The following is a 24,552-nucleotide window of genomic DNA, read 5'->3' on the forward strand; positions in this document are numbered from 1 at the left end:
CGTGGAAAATGTGGAAAGTGAAATCACATAAGTAATCGACTCCCAGGTCCTCGGATCATGGACTCTGGCAGAATTCTCAGGCTTGTTTCCCCAGAGCAATTAGGAACAGTTAAAAATTAACATTTAAATTTCAGTGCTTGAGCGAAATTCTTACCCAACTTTGAATCACTGGTAAATTCCTATAGATGATTGTTTTTTAAACTTTCGACGTGGTTTGAGAACGTCTCTTATCTGGTTCTTGAACCTGTGACTTTGAAACTAAATGTAAATCCAATCAGTACTACACTTTCTTCGTACGATGAAAATAAACCCGTGTTTCGACTCATGACTCGATCAAAAAAGATTTTTTTCTCTCGCAACATCGGTACCCAAATATTCAAACGTTTTGAATTCGAGACAATGAAGAACAAGAGTGGAAATAAAAATTAAAAGTACAAACACGTCTAGTATGAAAAATCAAACAAGTTTAGCTTTGAATGGGGTAAAGGTCAGAATCATAATACTGGTCGTAGGTATATAATTTACACGAAGAAAAACAACGCCGCGAAGGTTGAATAAAAATTACAGATGAAACTACGTAGCCGCGAACGTGACTGGTGTGATAATTATATTCATAAGACGTCCTTTCAAAAAAGAAGTCTATTCCAGCCATCTTATTTAACATTTCTGTCCTTCCGTAGTGTATACTTAGCAAGCATAAGTTGTATCTTTATTCGAAATTCACGAGCTACTAAAACTTTAATAGATATATTACACGTAGAAGAGTAAAGTGAAAAGTAAAAAACAAGGAGTGCAAATGAAAATAAAAGATTTTAACAGATTTAGATATCTAGGTATTCATATATACCTATATATGTAGATATTATACATACATAATGTGTAAGCATACATATGTTTCTTTGTCGACATATTGGGCTTATCGTAATAACGTATATATTATGTATCGAAAATTATGTTGTACATCGAGGCTTATAAAAAAGAAATTGGAAATTAAATAACTGCAAGAGCGAAACATCGACAAACATTAAACATTGTCAAAAAAAAAAAAAAAAGATGATATAAACGTAAAAATCGTACATGTAGGTTAACATTGATCATGATCATTTCTTTACTGTTTTACAATTGAATCGCAATTCCGTTGTACTACTTACAATAACCCCTTTTTTTCTGTTTTCTTTCGTCTTACAATTAAATGAGATGCAATAGTACGATGGGCAAATATCAATTACACGTAACTTACATTTATGTTGTTACTATAAATTATACGTAAACATACATACATATGTAATAATCTATATCATTAACGTTAACAATAAATATAGATTTCTCTCTGTGTGTGTGTATATATATATGTATGTATGTATATATCAATAATTATCATTATGAAATAAATCTTTGTTTAACAGGGACTGCTACTTTATCTGATGGCGATAATGTTGCGATTTATGCTAAGAATTTAAATTTATAATCATTGAATGATTGCTACTATACTACATACCCTGGTGGAAATTTTGAAATACAGTATAACAAAAAATTAAGCTTTGTCCATTTCACTGTTTACGTATGTTAATAATCACCTAATTCAGTGGTAATTTTATTTATTTTTTTTCCGTGTAGAATAATATTCATATATTAAAATTTCCACTTCTCTACTAGAGTATACGCAATACATTTACATTATGCGATTTGCACAATGTCTATTGATCGATTGATAAATATGCTTTCCGAAATCTAGTCGCGTTCGGAATATAAGGAATTAAAAAAAGTATATTGTAAATCTCATTGGAGTAAAAACGAATAAACAAATTCTATGAAACACTAAACGACACGATCAATAGTTTGACAAGAATAACACGTTTTTGACAGTAACACATTGATGGTACGTAATATTATATTATACCTATAATTTATAGCGTTGATGATAATCAAGAGTGAACCATAAGCTATACGAGTGAATTTTGCTAACTGAATACTAAGTGTGAAAAAAATTGTTTCGCATTAAAATGACAGCCAAACCGCTGTTGCCATAATTTTTTGTAACCTGGGATAACAATGGCTAACCTTCAAACGCCAAAAACGATTGTACGCTAAAAATAAAATCTCAATAGGCGGTAGCATTGGCGGCCATATTGATTTTGTATTCGCCCACCAAATGAGATGCATTTGTTTTTTTTTCACAACCGCAGGTCAAATTTTCTGCATCAGATATACTTTGATTCTGAAGAATTTTTATGATAATTGCAAAACTTACCGGGCACTTGTGTATTCGCTATTAGTGGTATTATAATAATTACTGTATATATGTATAGACGAGGAGCAGTCCCTTTTGAAGCGAGCTTCTTCAGCCGTGTACACTTCAAGCGTCACCTCGGAAGGTAAAAACAGCATCGACTAGGAAGAAGACACCCTCTATCACCGCTATAGAGCCCTTGGATAAACCAATGTCCCTGAGATTTTGGTAATTAGAAACGTGTTGGTAATAATCGATGGTCACAGCGCCGACGATTATGAAGAGAACGCAGCCGACGACACTGAAGAAGAGGTCCTACGAAAAACGGAAATGAAATTATCACCCACGTGAACGAATTAAATTTCTGAAAATCAACCGTCTATAAATTATTTTTTTTTTTTTCTTTTTTTTTCTCTTTCATATTCATTACGGTTGGACCTCGGTGTGTTTGATGTTTGTATTATTTTGACTTAGAAGAATTGAAAGATTTTTCTAAGCATTGAAAATATTAGAAACAAAAACTTTAGAATACAGTTTCGAAAAATTCACTCGCAACTTTTATCCAATAATGCTTGAAAGATCAATTCTCAAAGTATCAGTTGAAAAGTCAACCTGTTTCAAGATTCGTGTGGTTTTTTTTTTTTTATTCTAATATACATACATTTTTAAGTTGTTTGTACAAAGTTATCATTTTCTAGTGAGACTTCAAACAATTTCGTCTGCAGACTAGCTCTACCTGTACATTAAAGATATAACCGACTCGATTTGTTTTCAAATGTTTCAGAGTATATATATATTTACTACTCAACGACCCAGATATTTTCAGTACAACGGACTGAGTCCCGTCTCACCATATTCATTACAACAGCTTTCAAGTTTACTTTACCGCGTGAACGACGTTATATGTATACTTTCATTGCTCAATCCAAATAAATTTATATGTGTGTAAAAAAAATAAAAGAAAATGGATTTAATCGTTTTTCTGCAATTTGCTTAACTCACACGTTCCACGGTGTAACTTAATATGAAAAAAAAAGATTTATCAATTTTTGTTTTCCGTCCTTTATTTCTTAATATCTTAGGCAGATAAATAAAGAAGACAACTTTTTCTCGTCTTGTCGTTAGATGCGATAAAGTTCTTGCACCCCGGTAAAAAATACTTGGAGAAATTTTTGGCGGTATTGGCCGCTTGGGTCTCGTATACACGGACATATAGATGAAATGTGGAAAAGTTACGCGTAATCAGAACGTCAGTTAATTATCGTTAAAGGCTCGTGGTATGGCTAAGAATAGCCGATGACTAGGTGACACGCAATGCGTATTATCTTGCCATCCCCGGCAGTCTCGCACACTCGATATCAGATCGCGTTATTGGCTCTAATATACAGAATATGGGAATCCGGGCTGGGATCGCATGGCAAAGTGCAAAAGAGCCATTTACTCGCGACATTTCGTGACCGAAGAACGCGAATTGGAGCCTCGCCCTCTCAAAGAATTACACGCGCTACATATTTTCCTACAATTTGCTAGTCGTGAAGGAAGGAGAATGAAAAAAAAAATATTAAATTCAAAGATTTTAAGTTGTTTTAATTTTTTTTTTACACGAGGCCTGAAATAGAGTTCAATATGTAATAGTTTCAGGTTATACTTCGTTCTAGATCGTTGTTTATATTTTCAAGTAAAACTCCCGCGAAACAGCGATGTTATTAAAGATTTTATCTTTACAGTTGTTGTATACGTATATAACTGGCGGAAATAGAATATGTTAAACAGTTTAAACACAGCGGCATCAAGATTTAATCTATAATTCAAGATTTGTTTGAAATCTGTGAAACGATTTGTAAACGAGTTATTTATCGTCGGTTAAAAATCACGTGAAAAAACAATTTCGCGGCTTTCTTTTTTCACTCTCCCACTCAACCTTTGATTGGTGGTAACTCTTAAAACGTGATGCGCCAAAGATCGGAAACAAAACTTAAGTTGTAGCTAATGGTTGGCGCTATATTTTAAAAGGTTTATTTTACACCATTGACACCTTTGGTTCCTCATTTGTGTGAACAATTGTATCATAAAAGAAATGTAAGTTTCTTGAAGATACGTACTTTTGATTTACATTCTTCTGATCTGTTCTTTGGCTTATATACAGAATATACGTTAAAAAAAAAAGATAAAAGAAAAAAGATAAAAATGAAGAAGAAAAGCATTACTAAGAGATTTACGACTGGCAATACTTGAATAAAAATACTAAAATACTAAAATGTAATAAACACAGATTAGACGATCAGGAGGAAAGCTTCGAGATAAAAATTGCGTGCGTTGACTTCGACCTATACGACTCACTTCCTGATCGTTAACTCGGGTTTTTCAAATTTCTAGGTCACACGCTGCTGCGTGTTCGAATACGGTTATTTATCGTTAGGTGGGTCAAAGGTGATTCAGTTGTACAGATTTGCGCGTGGATTTAACAGACGAGCATCAATTTCATCGCGTGCTTTTTTAAACCTACCCTTGACCTACGCGACCTCTTCGTTTCCACCCTGGAAGGCTAAGAATTACCTATATAATGGAATGCATTATTCAACAACTCCTAAAGTATTCCTCGTGGCTATCGAAAATCGGGCAATAAACATTTATTTATTAGATACAATTCACACGATACGCACGGTCAACTCTGTCGACTGTATCGACAAATTATTTTCTACAATTTGCACAGCAAAAGAGAGAATATCACTCGAAATGCAAAACTGCAAGTATATGTCATTCGATAGCTAATAAAAAAACAACTTTTGTAATCGTGCTAAGAACAGAAGATTCTTGTAACTTATTGGCGAAAACCGTTTTCATGAAACGTAACAAATAATTGTTCACCGTAAGCTGGATAAGTGTAATTTGAGTATGAAAAAATATTTCTCGAATTCGAAAATCGGAAATGCACGTGACTAAAAACAGCAGGATGAAAATTGAAACTTTTATCCGCTTACCACACGACGATTCACCGGAGTCCCCATCATTGTTGCGGCAAATAGTCCGACCAGTATAATCAAGTACCCACCGATCGTTCCCATGGTGAGCATGATCGTATAATTCGAGGATGCCGCAAGGGAGTGATATTCCAGTCCAAGCATAACGCAGACCAAGACCTGAAACCAAACGGGAAATGTTCGTGTCTGAAAGCTCATTGTCGTACCTAAAATGTTGCCGTTTTGACGAATCAAGAAAGAACAGAAAATCCGTATTTCCGCAGCGAAATACAAGATGGATATCAAGGTGGCTCATTTTTAAACTTTTCCTTTTTTTGCAGCAGCAGCAAACGTTGAAAAAGAATTTTTTATAAAACCTGGAGAAGGTACGAAAACATTCAGAGGTTGCTACCAATTTTTTCAATATTATTTATATATATATTTATGTGTACACTTTACAAATAATAATAATTGTATAAATATTAGTTTATTTTTTTCGTATCGTGGTCCGATTGATCATTGTTTGTAAAAATCATTACCTCACAATCATTGGTGAACGATTAATTGGTCCACGATACAAAAAAAAAAAAAAAAATACAAACAAACAAAAAACTAATATACATATAAGTCCGTAAGGTGTAGACGTAAAAATAAATAAAAATATTATAATAATTGGTAGCGACCTCTAAATATTTTCCTACTTGCTACAGGTTTTATATACGACAATTTTTTTGTTTTTACAGTATTTGACAGACATTTTTCGAGTAGCAACTTAAAAAAAAAAAGGTTAAATATGAGCTACTCTAATGGATATGGATAGGTATCGAAACTATTATTACGATTCAGAAGTGCCCACCAGCTACCGGCCACTTCCACACCATGGCCTTGGATCGAGAAAAGCTGCTGCGCAGATGCGACTCACCGGTTTCAATGATGTGTGTACGAGTATGTACATAATCGCATACCATATGGTCACACGTGTACAATATAAAAGTGTAAGAATTGAATTAACGACAACAAAACTATTTATAGTACAACGGACGGTGAATTAATAGGCTTGGGTAAATTCCGTCTAAGACATTTGAATTTCGAATGAGAAATCAAGAATGGCTAATAACGATGATCGCTGATCGAGAATTGATCATTTATGCGACGATTGTTTATATTTATGATACAGTTGACGCATGATCGAGGATGTTTTTATAACTTTTTACTTTCTTCCTTTTACGAGGTTTCGTTACATCGATATGGAAGTATGGTTAATTGGATTTTCCGAATCGTTGACGAAATGTTTACCATGCCGAACGTTCAAGCATCGTTAATTTGTTAATCAGTTCAGTGTGTCAGCTAGCCTGTAAGTCAGAATTCCAAGAATTAACACGAGCGTATATTAATTCCTGTTTGCTCTGATTTTATCCCCATGTTCTTTCATGATTCAGTCATTTGATCGACGATCAATTTCATTTTGCAATCCATTGCTTCACCTCGTTTTCATTTATTCCTAAAAGCATTCTGTAATTCTGCGTTTTTTCCACCGTTACGTTTGAATTCTAACCGATATTTAATCCGTCCCGGCAATTAAGAATGACTTTTAAGTGAAAGCAAAATTCACAAAACACGAGCATCAACAAACCTCGATACTTATTTGCTAACTATGCTTTCTTAGCACTATTCTCGATCCATGATGAAAAGGAGGTCAGGAAGTGAAATGATAAAGCCACGGAAACGACATCGTATCGCACTTTTGCACAATCGCACGTCGGTACGGAAGTCCCATGACCACCTATGGAAGTACGCAGGCACCGATCTCGTGGTTGCAAACTGTGAATTGTACGTGACACAATAACTGCGTGTTACGTCATTTCTGTTCCAGACGGTTACTCACGTGGCCAAACACGTCCAAGGAAATTGACACACGCTCACGCATGGCTACATGCGATATAATCGTACACATTCGCCGATGTTTAACAGCGACATTAATGATGACTGCTACGCATAGTCGAGAGTAAGAGCAAACTCTCCTGACAATGCTAACCTCATCCACACGCAATGGACATATTTGCGGTTTACATAGATATGTACATACTTCTTTCAAGCTCTATATTCGTAACGGACCACGCCCAGATCTTCTTCGCTTACACGACGAGATTAAAGCAGACGATTTTCCGCAGGAATTAAATTGCTACTTTCAAACCGATTGCCGGAAGTCACATATCTTCGTCTGAAGATGTGCAGATTCTCGTTCGACGTGTTGGAAAATTTTATTCGCAGAAACAGAAAATAAGGGGCAAGGATTCGTTGGAAATTCAGCGCCGTTTCATTGGTTGAATTTTCATGAAATTTAATACGGTCAATTATGTATTTTTGATTTCTCGACTTATTTTTTGTTCTCGAGACTCGATAATTCAAGCCTGAAGAAGATGGCGTGGAAAAAAAAAAGTCAAGCGATGCTCGGAATCCTGTTAATTTAAACTACCTCAATACTTGACGTGTTAAAATAGAGTATAAAAGAAACCTGCAGACAGTTTAACATGCGAAAAAAGTTACTCACCAGCTCGAAGAGCCTGATGATCGAGAGTTTGGTAAGACTGGCCATTTTTCCTCACCTAAAACAGACAAAGAAAAAACAAATTGGCGTTAAAAGTTGCACATAAAAGTTTGCGTGATAATTATTTCTACATATGGATCGCAGATTTCCGACTTAAGTATTAAATACGAGAATAACGAGGAACATCATATATCTGCATAAAAAATTATGCATGATGAAAAAATGTTGTGCGATCGTATCGAATCGCCTTGAGGCTGTATTTACACATCCAACGATAATGCGTTTACAGTATATTTTTATACCGCATAACCGAAAAGCGTATTTCGTAAGAAGAGAATTAATTGTTGACGGTTGCGTTCCGAGAATCTTTGAATATCTCTTCTCACGGTTTCCTCATACCGGAAGACATCCTCGTTCTGCGACCTCAGACGTTCTCAACTACGGTTACAAGCCAACCGACCGGTCCCTTCGACTCTCGGATCTCACGACGGGTAAGGAGAAAAAAATAAATCTCTCTCTCTCTCTCTCAAGACTTGAGCAACGCCCTTCATTGTGGATTGTTTTTTTTTTTTTTTTTTCTATACTTATCAGCGTGTCTACAACCGACTGCTTTCGACTTTGACCACCTAGTTCGAGCAGTTTGGTTCGAAGAGAAGAGGATGGTAAAAAGAGAGTGGACGGTTGGAACCGCTAACCGCATCTTTTAGTCTTACCACGAACCCAACGAGCAGTACTACGGTTGAAGTGTAGTATTTCAGCTTGATAGTTCCGGCGTACCGGAGAGGAAACGTGCAAGTCGTTGACCTCCTTAGCCGATCGTTCGTTTATAATTGAATTTCATGGATCAGTTGAGGGAGGAGAACGAGGCTGAAGAGGATTGCAAAAGGATGTAGAATATGGGAAACAAGACATCAGGTTCTGTACGACAGGTTCAGAGTCACACCAACTTCTTCTTCTTCTTCTTCTTCTTCGTCGTGCATAGAGTTGAACTTCGAGGTATGGTAACATCAAGTATCCTGACTCAGATCGTTAACGAAAGCCTGCAATTATCACCTTAGCATGTCAGTGAGAATTTCTTCACAATGCGCAGTTTGTTTAGAGAGCGTTAGGTGGTCAACCGGTTTGCTGTTCGTCGAATATAAATGACAATAGACTAGGTTTCCCACATCCATTGGCGCGAGCAACGATTACGAAAATCCTGAACCTGTTGGGTCGAAGTTTCGTGAAGAGTTAAAAACCTCCAAGCAAGCTTTGAAGGGTCTGTTAGATTAGACCGAAACGAACGTTTTAAGGTAAACAAACATGCAATGGTTAAAATAAATCACACGACCCAGTTTCTTCTTTCAGAAGTTCCAGATCAAATTGTATCAAACCCATTCGTTTTCAGCATGTGTACCTACACACTCGATTCCTATTCAACGCATGCGTGCATACCTTCATGGAATTAATGCAGAGGCTTACAAACGTTCGCATTCCCAAAGATAGTCACGGGCTCTTTGTAAGTCATGGTTGCCCCTTTAAGAGGCCTCGATAGTGTGTAGGTATATCGATATGAGATCAGCAGTCACTACGGTATAATCACGGACGTGATCGAAGCTGCGATTGCCCAATCCAAATAAATAATCGGTATACCGCCGTCGATCAGATTCCGTTAATATATACTGACATCTAATTATGCACGAGGTGTATGAAAATATGGTAATCAAACTTAGGGTTTGAATCGGTTTCAACTCCTCAACGGAAAATTCATCGATGTTGTCACGACGAAGTCAATATCGTTTGTTATAAGGTAAGAGTTCCAGTTTTGACCCTGTCCCAATTATCAACCTTTTGTGGTTGTATCTGTTTGACCCTTAGTTCTAAGATAAATTTCTAGTATCCAACCCTGTAGCAATTGGTTTTAGTCGTCGATATATTCACCATTTGAGCCGTCAATTTTTAATTGGGTCTAAACGTGTCGATAACTGGTACACTAATACCTGACGTAAAATTGACCTGACAATGGGAAACGATTTCATTGAAAAGGGACTGCTACAGTGTCGAAATGAATATCGATATCATATGTACGCTTGACAATGAGTTACGACGATGATGATACACAACATCGTCATCAAGAGTGTAACAACGATTGAATGTCAACGAGTATAACTTATTACGAAATGAAACTCACAATCTGTGGTGATCAACCGGTGTCCTGTTAACTGTGTAAACTGGATCGTATTTCGAAAGGCTGACTTTCTTTTAATGCTGGCGATGAACAACACTGAAGTGTACGATATAATAGTGAGTCGACTCTTCAACGACTGAAACACAACTGAAACTCGGCGAAGATTTACCAACCAGAGTAGCTTCTCACTCCCTCCGTAAAGTCCCCACTCTTTCTTAACGGAACGCGATGTGGTCACGCATGGTGATGCTATGGTGCGTTCATTTTTATATATATATATATATATATTAGATATATGGTAAATGCGCGTAGGTCACACCCAATGCCACCAAAACCCGTATCGACGAAAATATTAAGGATCCAGTTTGTTGTTGAGTATGACGTTACGTAATTACAACAGGACAAGCACCGTTCACCACCACTCGTCCAATCGTCTTTGACCGAGTTTTTGCTGCTCGAATTTACGTAACATGTTAAATTATTACCAAAAACACGCAGTCCGGACGAATAAATTGTTATTTTTTTCTCATGCTTAAGAAGCTCGGTAGACTTCGCTTGATTAGATTCGAACTTGACCATGCGAATGGTTTGTGATACATGCGACGTAAACAGAAATCAATGCTTCATACATAACTACACATACGAAGTGATTGTCTGAATAAAATAGTTTTTATTATTCTGTTGATTTATCTGAGCTGTTTTTATTGTTCTTCATCTTCGTCTTGTTGGTTGAAACCTTTGCAACTGATCGGATTGTATTTTTGACCAATGGTCAGCGTCTGTTATATCTGGCACCTGTTTTTATTTTTATTCTTAATCTTATTCTTGTTCTTCTTCTTCTTCTTCTTCTTCTTCTTCTTGGTGGAAAGCCTTTGCGATTGATCGGATTGTATTTCTGACCAACGCTCATCACCTGTTCTCTGGCGATGAGCAGATCTCAAGAGGGAAACAGACAGAGAGATCTTACGTTAGGCGGATTGTCTGAAGCGATTCTGTTATAATGACACAGTTGTGGTATAAGAGTCCATACCTATAATACCAACATGCACGCCCGGCGCCCGACACGAATGACATCACTATCGCATCAGGTTGCGCTTTGCTTAGTACGGTGACGTAAGTACCGTCTTGGCATCAAATTGTTTAAATATCTTAGGTAGGCGGAGCTGCATCACATCAAGGATTGCAGGACAAGGTTAAGATAGGATAGCAGCTGAGGCGTCGATTAGTTCACCGTGAGAAAATACCAAGGCGTGATACTCGGTAAACGGAAATTATTATAACGTAATAGCTAGGTTGACTCACAATCAGTGATGAGAACTATGTAGAATATATCGGCGTTAGTCCAACGATCAATCTTAGAGGTTGCGCTAACGCGTGACAGTCATCGTTTCTCATAATTTTATTCAGCGATTTTGATTCCTCGCAGGATTCAGAAGCATGATTTCACTACAGTCCAAGTAATCAAGGATTTCCGGTGCAAACTTCGAAGCTGCTTTATAATTGCGACGCGACGTTATAATATTCTCGGATAAATGTATAATGGACTGGTCAAATGGAGTCGGCTAGACTTTAGGGCCTAAAGTTTAGAGCAGTGATCTCACATTTCGGCAAATTGAGTTCAAGGCTGACCGAAAACATTCTTTAAGAATGAAAATTACGTGCAGTTATAACGCAACGTCGTTTGTGAGCTTCACGCACGAATTTGGAGCATCGTCGAGGTGTGCGATTTCCGCGATTCGAAGGTCTCGGGGTGAAGTCATTCTCAAACGAGAATCACCGCGATTTGTTACACAGAAAATTATGGATTCGCTGTTCCAGCAGCGTGTCCAGAGTGATAACAAAGTTGGAAACGTTCTATATTTTTGTGTTTTCCAATGAATTGGTCGGTTTGTTTTACACCGGGTTATCACCTCGGGTCGTTGTTTTTATCTTTCATAATGATAAACGGGTCATTTTCAAGAAACAGAGTATAAAAGAAATTAACGAACAAACAAACGCGATTGATCAAGGTTTGGTTCTGGTTGTATTTCAAAGTAGAAAAAAAAACAATGAACAAAACGGCATAAATAATAACGTCGATTGGATTTATATAACACTTGCGCGATGAAGAAAATGTCCTTTTCTCGTTTACAGACATAATCAGGACACAATCTTGAAGCCCTCATCACATAACATGAACGACTTGAAACTCATGACCTGGAACACTGCTCTTGCATTCCTGCTTCAACATTCGTATAAATTCGACGCAACAGCAGTAAAGTTGAACAGGTTCATCCTCGATGTTCTGAGTGTGAGAAAAGACGAAATGTCAGCTTAGTTGTCGCTTAAGTTGCGAGTAATTAGACGCCGTTTAATTATCACGATCCTCGAGTCGACTTACAACCACACAACGTGAAGGAATGGACGGCGCTTTAACATTGTCGCAATTGAGGTTTCCTCTTTAAAAATACCCCAATGAATATTAGACATTCAGAGTCCGCGCTCGGCTCGCACATTGCTGAGAGTCCTCGTTGCATCACGTCGACTGATCAATTTATTTTATGGCAATTCCTTCGGGTCGTTGGAATATCAATCATTCGCGGGCTGATAGGCATTACAGGCTTAAGGTATTAATGATATGTGGAATCGAGAATTATTACATAAACTCGCAACAAGTAGAAGGAAAGGATAATTCGTCCTGTGAAGAAATGCATGTGACAGAAGTTGCGGTTTCACGGTATCGAATCATCAAAATTCCAGTACCGATTACTTCATCGTGCATTTATCAATGATGGCTCAAGGTTTCAGGTGACTCTGATACTCCTTATCGAAATTAATCATAGTGCAATCATTCCAATCGGGCAATAATTCCACTTAATTACTTCGGAATCATCATTCATCAGAAGAAAACTTCATTTTAAAAGAGGTATAAAAACTTCGTTTAACTGAGGTGACTCTTCACGGAATTAAACATCTGGTACCAAAGAATGAACATTTTGCCGGCCAAGTTTAGCGCCGTGGTTATAAAACTCCTTCTTAAGCATTGCCATTGCCTATTAAACTTTCTTTATCAATCTACGGTCAACTGCGTTTATTTTTTACGACGAGACGAGTAACTGGCTGACTTCAGATAAGAGCGGTCACTGCGGTACCGGCAATTGGCTCGGTAATGAAGAAGCCTTGAGGCACATGTTCCAAGTCGCACAAACAGAGCTCGATTCGACTTGATTAGACCGGAGGAATGTTTATGATAAAAGGATAAAAGTAAAATCTGAAAACGTTGCGGTTGAACTCGAAAAAAATGCACAGAGAAAAGACTGTAATTTGAAAATTGGTTTCAGGTTCTGAATCGCTCGAAAGATCTGATCCACTTTTGAAAATATATCTTCGAATTACGAGAGGAAAAGCAACCGTCCATTCTGACAACGAGGTGGTAAACGAAGTTAACGGCAGAAAGAAAAACTGACAATTTCCTTGGGGCCCATGGATTCTTGAAGAATTTTATCCAGGTCAACGAAAGGGTCTATTTCGTCGACTTCGGTCTTCGAATTGCCTCGAAGCTTCTCAAGCAGCTTTGAGGTCCTTCTAACCTTCGTGTTCCCAGGCTCGTTGGATCGATTCTGCCCGCTAGAAGTTCCCGGAAGAGTCATTCCCGATGTGCCATCCGGTTGGTACTTCGCTTCCGTTCCACCTGACGTCATTCCGTTTCTCGATCCGTTAATAGATTCTCCAGCACTCTCATTGGCTTGCATCTCTTTCTCCTTTTTCTTATCCTGAGACAGAACAGGTTGCAAAACAAACTACTGATCAAGATAATCACACAACGACTCGGATCTGAATGATGAATTATGAGAACAAATCACGAGGCTGAAGTTGGTGACGCTGATGTATCGAGATGTTGAAAAGCAAATGACTATTTCGCACCTTTAGAAGTTGAATTTACAAAATTGGAGTTTGTTGATTGAAAATCGACCTACCCACCACCAGCAATCGTAGAGGAGCCAAGCATGCACGATGTAGACCGAAGAACCGATCAGCGATAGTGCGCAGACTGACAAATCATGGATGAAAATCGGACTTTCGGCGATCTCGTGGTCGGTCATAGTGTGAACGTCAATAGAGAGTTCAGCATGCCTCATGACTAAGATTGCACCGGTGAGCATGCAGATCCATCCGATTACGGAAATGGTGACTGGCTGTTTCGGTCAGAGAGAAGTGGTCTTTTTTGTTCCTTGACTTTTTAGCGAAAGAAATTTTCAACGAAACATATTCATTTTATACGGAATTTGTAAAATTCTGAAGATGTTTGCGGATTACAGATATGATATCACACGGGGGTTATGGGATAGGCTCGATAATGCAACGGCCAGTTTTGGTTTTTCTAATGTTTGACAAACGACCCATGCACTGTGTTTTTGAAAAGAAAGAATAAAAAAACAAATTCCCAGGCACGTGTAGCGTCTTTTTTGAAAGTAGATTACACGCTTTTTCGACTGTCGTTAGACGATCAATTGGAATACCTAACACATGAACGAATTTCTTTTTACAGTTTCGGATGATTATTAAATATGTGACAAATATAGAGATTTGCAATTAATAATGCAGTTTTACTTTCTTCAATTTCTGCATCGCTCAGAATTAATCGTTCATGCGGTTTCTTTCAACGGTACGAAATCTTTAGTACTTCGTTGCATACATAAATATGATTCGAAATATGCTTACGACGATGGGTTTTGGGTTCGGTATGAATTTCAACATTCTGCTAATGGCGAGTACCAGACTGGCCAAGAAACAGCACGGGTATATTATGATGATCGATAAATCGGACAGGTTTGATATTCCATTTAACCAAATTCCGATTATGTGATAGACAAATACCAGCCCAGCAGCGATCTGGAAATCCAAATGATTTCAAGTTTATTTCACTACAAGAAAGTTTCTTTCACAATACTAGATGAAAGATTTTTATACGTTGAAGAAAACGGTTATTTTTTTCATTCGTTTCTTACGTTCAATAATGACTACCGATGCATTTCAGGCATTGTACTATTTAAAGACGATGCGAATAGTTACTTAGCACCGTTAAAATTAAATCACAAATTTTTTTTATCTAAATAATGCATGATTTGATACTCTCTCTTTTACATCAAAATCTGTGTATTTATCATTTTTGTTTTTTTTAAATAATTTCTCGATTGCCACTCGCAAGTTGCAAATCGTTTTATCGTCTAACTTTTTCTAAGAACATAAACAAGGTAAAAAATTTCAAACTCAACAAATGCGCGTCCGTTTTGAATAAATATTTCAAAACTACAGCGTATGAGAAAACATTAAACGCCAGAGTGATAACACTATTGTTTTCTGTTTCACTATTCTAGATTTATACCGGAAATTCTACACTAGATGTGATACTGCTGGAAATCATTAATCTGCGTTGCAGCGTCGCGATGCGTTTTCATTGCGTTGCTGTATCATATTGTCACATACGCTGCACTTTCGAGATATTATGCATGCCTATAACGACACATGAGACGATCTGCTGCAGCTGTAATGCAAGCGACCCAGTTTCTCGATAAGTTAGTACAACTACTACTCGTCAAGATTACGTATGATATGTAAATAAAACACATTCTTTCATTTTCAACTGGACTACTTTTTTCCTCGACCTGTTGACAATATTTTTCAAAATTTTAATGTATTTTGGAGACAAGGACGTGCATGTCGTAAAGACAAAAAAAAAACTGCAAAGCATATATTATTGTGTTTCCAAATTCGATAAATCGGTACAAATCTGTAATTTTGCGATAATTTCAACATGTATGTACGTTACAGTAACTAGAATAACTGAGTAAAACAGGTATCGTTAAAAAAAAAAACTGTTTGAATATTGTTGGAATTTTGCGCTATTGTCGATTCTTTTTTGGTTATTGCAACGCAAAATCAGTTTGTGAGGTTTATTCTACTTTTTTAGTTAAATAAGGCTCCAACGTCAATTTATTCTTGCACAAGCATTAAATTTTCGCAACAGTCGCAAGAAAATATAGCAACACCGATCGTAATGAGAAAGAATAGTAACGGATACTAGACTTTCCGGTAACAGCTAGAAAACTAATTTTTCTTTTCTACCTAGGACTATATTTTTCGACCGTAGTAAAAAATGAAAATAGTTAAGAACTGAGCGCTAACCGTAACTAAAAATTTCTCTCGGTGTACGTCACGTTTTTCTTACAAAACATCGAAAGAATAATTTTCCAATGTGTTGTACCGAGTCTAGAAAAATTTCCCACATATTTTGGACACTGCAGCGAATGAACGTACCAAGTAAATTCTTAACAAAGCTATACGTGTTATGTAACGCGAAACTGACGTTTTTTCCTCCTTAATCGTTGTTATGATTTGTTTTTTTTTTTATTTCTTACAGGTTTTATTTTTATGCGCTACATTTTAATCAGCCCCGTCGTTTCTGTGTTACCTCAAGGTGTCTCGGATTACCAGAAGAAAGGAAGAAGGAAGCCTGACCTAATTTTTTTAAACAAGCGGTTTGTAATCTCTTTGTTTTGTAATTCTTTACCCCTTCATAGTTATCTTTGATGAATTTATAACACCGGATTCTTTCGCCGTTGTTCACTCTCTCTCTCTCTCTAGAATTAGAGGCAGTGTAAACAAATCGATAAAATGAATAAATTAAGAAAGTATTAAAAGCAAATGTTTCTTGTTTGAAAATCTTGTTTTTCCCTTTTCTAAATCCTATATCGATCAATCACGGACAGTTAGGTAATTTTTTATGAATCCACTCACACATTGAAGAAACCGAAACGAGGCGTGCACGATGTCACTGTGATCCTGTTTTTCCTTTCCCGATTCATGATCGTTACGTGACTTTCGTCCATCTTTGTCAGAGGTCTTCAAACCTTCCAAGTCCTTGTCAAACGAATTATCCTTCTTCATTTGGGGTTATCTAAACGAGCCAGAGCTTCGCCACGATCATCGACGATCAAACCCAACATAACCAAAAACGATCCAGCGGTTGTATCCATTTTGTAGATCGTCGTTGATCAATTTTTTTCTCACCTCTTCTCTGTCATACTCAATGTCTTCAGAATTCTTTCTTTTTTTTTTTTTTTTTGCCGCTACGTTTCTACTCTACAAATATTTAAAAGCAAAGAAAACAAATTCCGTTCAGGTAGAAGAAAAGTCCCGAAAACAAATTTCAGGTAGCTGGGTAGCAAAACAGTCAATCCATAATATTTCATAAGTATCGTTGGTACATATTTCCGCAAAGCATTCCAATATCCTTGGAGAATCCTTAAGGTTAATTTATATATATATATATATATATATATTATGTATGTTACATAAGCAACAAGTTATTCGAGAAATAATTTACAGAAGCATACACAGTCACGCGTATTATGTGTAACGGTAATAACTCTGCAGCTTCTGAACAGAATTAACAGTATAAACTACAGCTCTATAAGACAGTCCAGCCTTTCTCTACATGGGACTCTGGTTAACCTCGATGCTGCCAAGTTGTGCATGTGCATGTGATGCTTAGATACAGGTTGCACGCACCGAGTGAAAAAAAAAAAAAGAAAAAAAAAATAAAGAAAAGAAAACAATCGAGGTGCAGCGGCAATTAAATTACTTCAGAAATAGTTGCAGTTGGTGCAACAAAGTTTTAAATACTCTTCTCAAAACCTTTGTCCATCTCTAATGTTCATTTCCAAGTGTAAATCAGTCCTCGGGAGACGTTTGTTTCAGGCACAAACAAAGAGGAAGAAATAAAAAAGAAGATGATAGTTGGGGAGAAAAAACTGGAGGGTTTCTCGAAATTTTGTATGGGAATTCTTTGGGGGCAGCAGATTGAATCGAGAGTGATTCCATGGCATTCTTGACCAAATACCAGCTCTATACACTCATGCGTGTAAGATCCAATTCGTGTGTGCGTGTGTGTATGTGTGTGTGGGTGTGGGTGTGTACAGGTATACAGTCCAGGGATGATGCAGCGTTGAAGAACGAAGCGTGAATCTCACCTCAAAGAATTCCGGCCATGGGATTATACAGACTGTGAGAGTGACGTCATTTATATGTCGTTGACTCTCTTTCGGTCCATGCGGGTTAAGGGAATGCGCTAGATCATAATCTCGATCGCAGGTAGAAGATAGAGTAGGAAATGGTCACGCACAGTGGCTGGATTTAATGTTTTTACACCAGTTTTCATCGTACACCGATCAGTATTCAAGATTTACTCCAAATCTGCGTCAGATACTATCCGAAATCATTTTCAATCGCGTATAAGAGACTCAATGTTGACGTAAATGCTTTCAATTCAATGTTCTAACGTAGTCGGTTGATTTCACGAGAAGCGATCGAGTAACGAGGTATCGAATTACATCATGTTCAGTTAATGCCTTTTTTGGACACCTTACAAATCCAAATTAGGTCGTTTCGAAGTAGGAATCCAAACTGAGTGACTTCAGGTTTCTCATGAAGCGGGGCAAGGTGTAATTGGCATTGTTGATTCCAAAAGTTACTCTCAGTCACGTGAAGTTCAAGTTGAATCTTTGTACCCAAACTAAATCATGAATTCACATAAAACTATGTAAGGTTTGCAATGTCCAGTCAGAGAATACCAAATAATCCAAATTTCACGTAAGCTTGGAGACCTCAAATTATACTTCACGAAGTTCGGTGATGTTCAAATATCTTGAATACATCCTCTCAAGTGCGAATGGGAAGTTCTTAAGAGATTTTTCTGATACACCATAGTAGAGTTCGCAACTTAATCAAGTCATCCGATGTTAGATAACCATTTAAACTCCATCTTAACCCCTCGCACAATTCCATATTTTTTTTTTACCAGCTCGCGCATTTAATGCTCTAATCGTCAGATTTAGATAAACTGAATTAGGGTTAGCGATTTCCGTATCTTTTAGTGTGAAGTATGATGATCCGATGATCTCGATATTGGTCGGACGGTGCCTGCAGTGTATTTCCGATCACTCCAACAAGCTACAACAAAACGTCGTCCCTCCATTTTGCAAGTGAGTTTTATAATCTACAGAGAAGAATTGCGAAAGCAACTATAAAGCAACTACGGATAGATTACACGGCAAAGACTGGCCTGCAACCCATCCTTCATTCCTTCCGCGATTAGACAAACGCGGCACTGTCTCAACGCCCCAAGAACTTCTCCTCTTCGCTGCCTTCTTCTGCCTGGTTAACTACCCGTCACTTCCTGTTTCCTGCCGCGTTCACCTTCTATGCTATCCGCTCATCGCTGACCGATGCTTCTAGCTTCTGGATCCAGAGTGTCGATCATTTGCGGGACCACCGGTCAGCGCAAAGCGTGAAAAGACGTAGAAAATTAATTTAGACAAGGTCTGCAGGTGGTCCAAGTCTCGATCCATGGATCAGACGTGGTTACCGATGTACAATTCTTCAAGAGAAACTTAATCAGATGCAAAAGTGTCCGATCACAAGGTCTGGTGGTCCAAGGCTCTGTCCATGGTCAATAATCATCACTGACGTCTCATTCTTCGATGGATTTGAAGGACAGCTCGTGGCTTTTCTATGCTTAGAACTTTTTTGGGTTAGACTTATTGTCCGAACTGTTGGACACCGAAGAGTTCGGTTGAAAAATAATAGTTAGGTAAAGTTCACAAGTATCTAGAGGTAGCAGAAATTTTTATGCACAATTCGTGCGATGGCAGTATTTTTCATTTCTGCCAAGTGCAAAACATCCCGAGCTTGAACTGGATTGAGACTCATCACTGAAGATCAATCGATATCAATGCTGAGCACATTTTGGAGATTTTTCGTGCCGAGTAGGTATAGAAATGAAGATAAAATTGAAGGATCGAAAAACTTTTTCCCCGAATGATCGAGACTCGTGATTCATGGGGAAAAGGAAACGAGGGAATGCAATTGAGGGTCGTCTGCTTTTTGGGCACGGCTGAGACACTCTGGAGGGTCGCGAACCACCAGCTTGGATAACATCCTGCAGCACGTTTCGAACTGTCGTTTCCTCTGTCCCTCGGGGTCTGAAACTATCCGGCAAACTGATAACAACACGTAGTGCTACTCACGGTTATCCGGGTACTCAGATCTCTAGAGATTGTGTTGAGATCTCTCTCTCTCTCTCTCTCGCTTTATATATCGCTGCAATGCGAGAGACTCCTGAATTCGTTCCAAGAACGAAGTGCAACATTTGCCATTATGCATAAAAGGGCAGTTCGAAAGGACAAAACAATAATTTTTTCTATCGCTCTTACGACATGAAATTTCAGGGTTTGATAGACAAAAAATCCCCCCCAAAACTCATTTGATTTTTAATTTCAATTTTCGTTAAAAGTTGAAATAGTCATATAAACTAATCAACATTTTTCACATTCATGAAAGAACACACGTTACGTTACAGTCATCTGAAAACTACCAATTATTAGCAAAAGAAAAAACGGAAAATCGATAGTGTTCTCATTAGTGTGATCACTATGCTTTGTTACAGAGGTTTGGAAAGGTTGAAGAATCAGTTTCAAGCAAAAATATGGATTAGGAAATAAAAATCAAGTGAGCAGCCTTTTTTTTATACTCAAGCCACGGAGCTGAGATTTTTTTGTATCAAACACTACGTTTCGGAGGATAAAGGCGCGAAATTTTTTTTTCTTTTTTTTTTCTTCAACCACCCCAATGTATAATAATTTAACGATCAGGTCAAGGATGAAATTCATTTGAAACAAAAAGCCTCTCTCCCTTATAAACACGTTTTTTCAATTTTCATCGAGCGACGCGATCGTGGACGGATGAAACGCGACGGATCCGCCACGACTGCTTTGAACACGTAGGTGTATACCTATATCCGTGGTAATCGAGTTATTTTCGCAATTTCGCAACGTCAAACAAACGAGCCAGCGAGCCCAGCGCTCATCCACGTTAGCGCATATATATGTCGGATATCTTCTGAAAACAAACAGAGTATGATGGGTTGGCATATAACGGCGGGGCCTTCGGTGCACCGATTACGTATACGAGAATATACAGGACATTCCCTGCCAACTAACGTTAATCCGTTATTATTTCACCTATTAATCACCATCACTTCGCATTTTCATTATTTAAAGTGAAACTACGCAGGTAAAGTAATGATTCACATACGATTTCGTTTAGCTAACGTGCAAACAGTTTGTGACATTGATTAAATGAATAAAACTGAAAACGCAATCTCCAATCGCCACTTCTTGACTGGCTTCGACTCTTCTTCTTTTTTTTTTAAATTTTAAACTCAATCTAACTTTTGTATATTACTTTTCGTGAAGTTCGATTATCACGATAGATATTTTGTTTTTTTTTTTGTTTCTTATGTAGGCACTAATATTTTTACTTATCCTTATCGATCCTTAAAATTGCAAATTAAATATATACCTAATCCGAGACGAAGAGTGATAACACCGACAAACGATACAAGTTGTAAGTCGAAAAAGAAAAAAAAAAAAACGCCCCGATCATTATCACGATAAATTATCGTCGATGGAACGGAAAACGTTATATGTGACAAAAAATTGCGGATTCGTCACGGAATGCCCGTTGCGACTGTCTGCGTTGGACTTTCTTTTTTTTTTACTCAAATAACTTCCACCGACATAAAACTGTCTCGTTTACGTATAAAACAGAAACGCACAGACTTTTATCATGGGATATTTACCGGCCGTTGAAACGATCGGAAAAACAAACTTTATGATACGAGTATTACCTATATAGGCACTACACGCATTTCCTAGGGGAAACATAAAAGCCCATACAGTTCGTACGCAGGAATATAATTCGCTGACGAATCGTTTTCTCATTTTGCTTGCAAACGTTCGTCATTTCGGCAGAGATAAAAGTAGTACGAAAAATAAAAAGCATCGTTCGATTATTGGAGCTGAATTTTTGATAAGTTATTAATCGTTAATAAATAGGTGTGAAATAATTTTTTGACAAAGATCTGACGTGCAGTTTTTGTGTAATTAATTATTAACAAATTCGATGTTTAACGTCAAGTCGTTAAGGGAATCTCGTGTAAAATGCATATTTTTTTATACAGTTTAATCACAACTGCTAAAGACGAAAATATAGAGAACTGTCATTTATATTAATCGATTCTTGTATATTACGAAAAAATTGTAGAAAAATATTTTCTGACGTGTGGTTTTGTAAACATTTCAATCCGAATGATCGAGAAAATATTTAAAAATGAATGGCATATATCTGACTCGTGAAAGTTTGGCAACGTCGGATAAAAAAAAAAAGCTTTTTTTTCCAGCTTACGATTTTTTATTTTTTTTTCTCCGCAAATCGTCCGTTGTGTCGAAATTGAGTTATTTCATTACACGTTTTGTACATTTATAAATGACATTCACCTAAACACCGGCAACAATAACATACAACTCTGTTAAATGCGCTGTTGCCAGATCTATTTTTCATGGAAAACCTATTGAGTCAAAAGACACTCATTTATTATTGATAGTAAATAGATAATTAAATTGATCCAATTAGATTAGTGATATTAGGTAACATCTCAATTTAGATTATTAGTTTTTGCGTGTTCAGATTTTTGATTTTAGTTAAAAAAAAAAGTTAAAAATCTAGATTTTACGCTGACTTACAGGGTACCGTCCTTATTGGCTTAAGTTGATCTGGATGTGCGTTTTAATATCGTGTTTAATTCTAAAAGTTGATCTGTAAAAATGACAAATTCGTTCTGTGTTCGAATTTTAATTTCTCATCGTACATATATTCGATAAGAGACAAACAGCGCTTGAATAACGATCGTGCCGCTAAAAAGTGAAAAGTTCAAATTATCCCACAAACTATCCACAATGCAAAGTTTATACCGATCGAATTACAGATTTTCGAGTAGTCTTTTATACGATACTAAGAATTAACGTTTCCTGATTATCGCCGAAAATTCAAGGACGATATATTTTTCGACGGCAACGAAAACACCGAGGTTATAATAATTCCCTCCCCGAAATGGGCAATGCAAAGGCGTACCGAGAAACGAATTCGTACATAAACTCATCGCGTGGCACTAAATTTCACCCAGCAACCTTCGAGCCCCCCCGGGGATTAACCCGGATAATCCCCAGGGATCGGGGGCTGCAAGGAAAAGCCTGGAAACACGCAGACACCCGCGGCCTCATTTAATGCAAGAAAAGACGCCCCGGGACCTTGCCGAGAGCCCTTTTACAAGTTTATCTATCGGATAGAAGCGACGAACCCAAAATAAAAGTGCGTACAATCAACATGGATTCGATTTATTATCCTTGATTTTCTGACCCTTGCTATTGTAAGTGACAATAAAACCGTGTAAAAAAAGCTTCGACGGTAATAAGAAATGTTTACTTGTACGTACTGATGGGTGAAACTAAAATTAAAAATGAGATTGTAATTGTGAAAAGACGATTGAAATAAGGCCTTATTTTGCAATGATTATTATATGTACTCGCATTAATACAATTCCGTGATTTTCTATTCTCATTAAAAACTTGATCGATCCGTGCAGGTTGGATTTCTTCTTACAACAAATCGATTATGCAATCTTTGATTTTGCTATTTTTACACAATAATATTTTCGCATCGACTTTGGGTATAACTTGATAATCCGTTTATCGATTAACGTAAAATTTAACCCTGCATTATACGATAAGATATTTCCAAAATTGTCTTTTCAAGAATCTTTCGAAATTACTTGAAATCGATCAGGCCCTATTTATTTTCCTTCAATTTATTTTTAAGGCACAACAATGTCGAAATTATACTGCAAATTATAGTTGCTTATATATATATATATATATATATATATATATATATATATATATATATATATATGCCAGAATTTTCAACCCAGCCTTAAATCCCTAGTAAAATTTTCACTCCAAAGCTAATGTCCCTTCCTATTAGACCATTGTAAAAGTAATACCATACTACCGTTATAATCCGAAAAGAGCGGATACATCAATTTATTGCCGACCTGGAATCAAGTGACTCCTCAACTGATCACATTTTAATTTCTACCACAATTACCGATTCAATACCATAAATTACACTTCTGACCTAGGATTATGTACTTAAAATCAGTCGGCTTTCAGCGGTTCGACCATAATATCTGCTTGCTCGTAAAAGCATGGCGAAATAATGACGGTGCGCTGCACAGGTATTGATGATCGGTGCCCATCCAGCTAACAGTAAGTATACCATAAAGCGAAAAATCAAATTTACCTATAAACGAGGCAAGGTGAATTAGAACTACGATATTTAGTGTTGTAGGAAAGTTTCGCGTGGGTGTAAATTCGATGGAAAAAAAGTTCTGCATTTGTAAGGAAGAAAGAAAAATAAATCGTTTCATTCGAATACGAATCTGTTAAATAATTTACTCGGTATACGTAAGTATAAGAATAGTAGATTGTGAAAATGGTGCGCAAAATTCGAATTTCCGCACTAGTGCGGGAATGTATAAATTTTCGCACCTATCTGGGTAACCAAAAACGAATATCATTAATAAAAAAAGAACAAACTATTTCACAACGATAAATATCAATGCAGTAAAGAGAAAACTGTTATTCTACCTGTTTTTTTTTTTTCTTTTATTAAATTCTTGTTGCAGTTTCTTCCAGCCTTTTTTAATTCT

General features: G+C 37.1%; 2 protein-coding genes across 2 annotated transcripts; both read right to left on the reverse strand.

Annotated features, from left to right (window-relative positions):
* Nucleotides 1–791: 791 nt before the first annotated feature.
* Nucleotides 792–10,063, reverse strand: LOC124222983 (protein snakeskin). The gene is made up of 4 exons (XM_046634556.1): nt 9,909–10,063; nt 7,742–7,796; nt 5,212–5,370; nt 792–2,545 (listed from the first exon to the last, which is right to left on the reverse strand). Exons 2-4 carry the CDS (start codon nt 7,784–7,786, stop codon nt 2,357–2,359), a joined length of 393 nt encoding a protein of 130 aa, XP_046490512.1. The 5' UTR covers nt 7,787–7,796; nt 9,909–10,063; the 3' UTR covers nt 792–2,356.
* Nucleotides 10,064–11,974: 1,911 nt separating this feature from the next.
* Nucleotides 11,975–14,023, reverse strand: LOC124223269 (uncharacterized). The gene is made up of 3 exons (XM_046635072.2): nt 13,862–14,023; nt 13,352–13,657; nt 11,975–12,189 (listed from the first exon to the last, which is right to left on the reverse strand). Exons 1-3 carry the CDS (start codon nt 14,021–14,023, stop codon nt 12,070–12,072), a joined length of 588 nt encoding a protein of 195 aa, XP_046491028.2. The 3' UTR covers nt 11,975–12,069.
* Nucleotides 14,024–24,552: the final 10,529 nt, after the last annotated feature.

This window comes from Neodiprion pinetum, chromosome 7 (assembly GCF_021155775.2).
Source record: "Neodiprion pinetum isolate iyNeoPine1 chromosome 7, iyNeoPine1.2, whole genome shotgun sequence".
Taxonomy (NCBI): Eukaryota; Metazoa; Arthropoda; class Insecta; order Hymenoptera; family Diprionidae; genus Neodiprion; species Neodiprion pinetum.

What these genes read in the sequence shown, in the direction of transcription:
- LOC124222983 (XM_046634556.1), bottom strand. Translation starts at nt 7,786, where the DNA reads ATGGCCAGTCTTACCAAACTCTCGATCATCAGGCTCTTCGAGCTG. An exon ending in TCATCAGGCTCTTCGAGCTG is followed by an intron (nt 5,371 to 7,741) that starts GTGAGTAACTTT and finishes GTTTGGTTTCAG; the next exon opens with GTCTTGGTCTGCGTTATGCT. An exon ending in CTCCGGTGAATCGTCGTGTG is followed by an intron (nt 2,546 to 5,211) that starts GTAAGCGGATAA and finishes CGTTTTTCGTAG; the next exon opens with GACCTCTTCTTCAGTGTCGT.
- LOC124223269 (XM_046635072.2), bottom strand. Translation starts at nt 14,023, where the DNA reads ATGAGGCATGCTGAACTCTCTATTGACGTTCACACTATGACCGACCAC. An exon ending in TCTACGATTGCTGGTGGTGG is followed by an intron (nt 13,658 to 13,861) that starts GTAGGTCGATTT and finishes GTTCTGTCTCAG; the next exon opens with GATAAGAAAAAGGAGAAAGA. An exon ending in CCATGGGCCCCAAGGAAATT is followed by an intron (nt 12,190 to 13,351) that starts GTCAGTTTTTCT and finishes TCTCACACTCAG; the next exon opens with AACATCGAGGATGAACCTGT.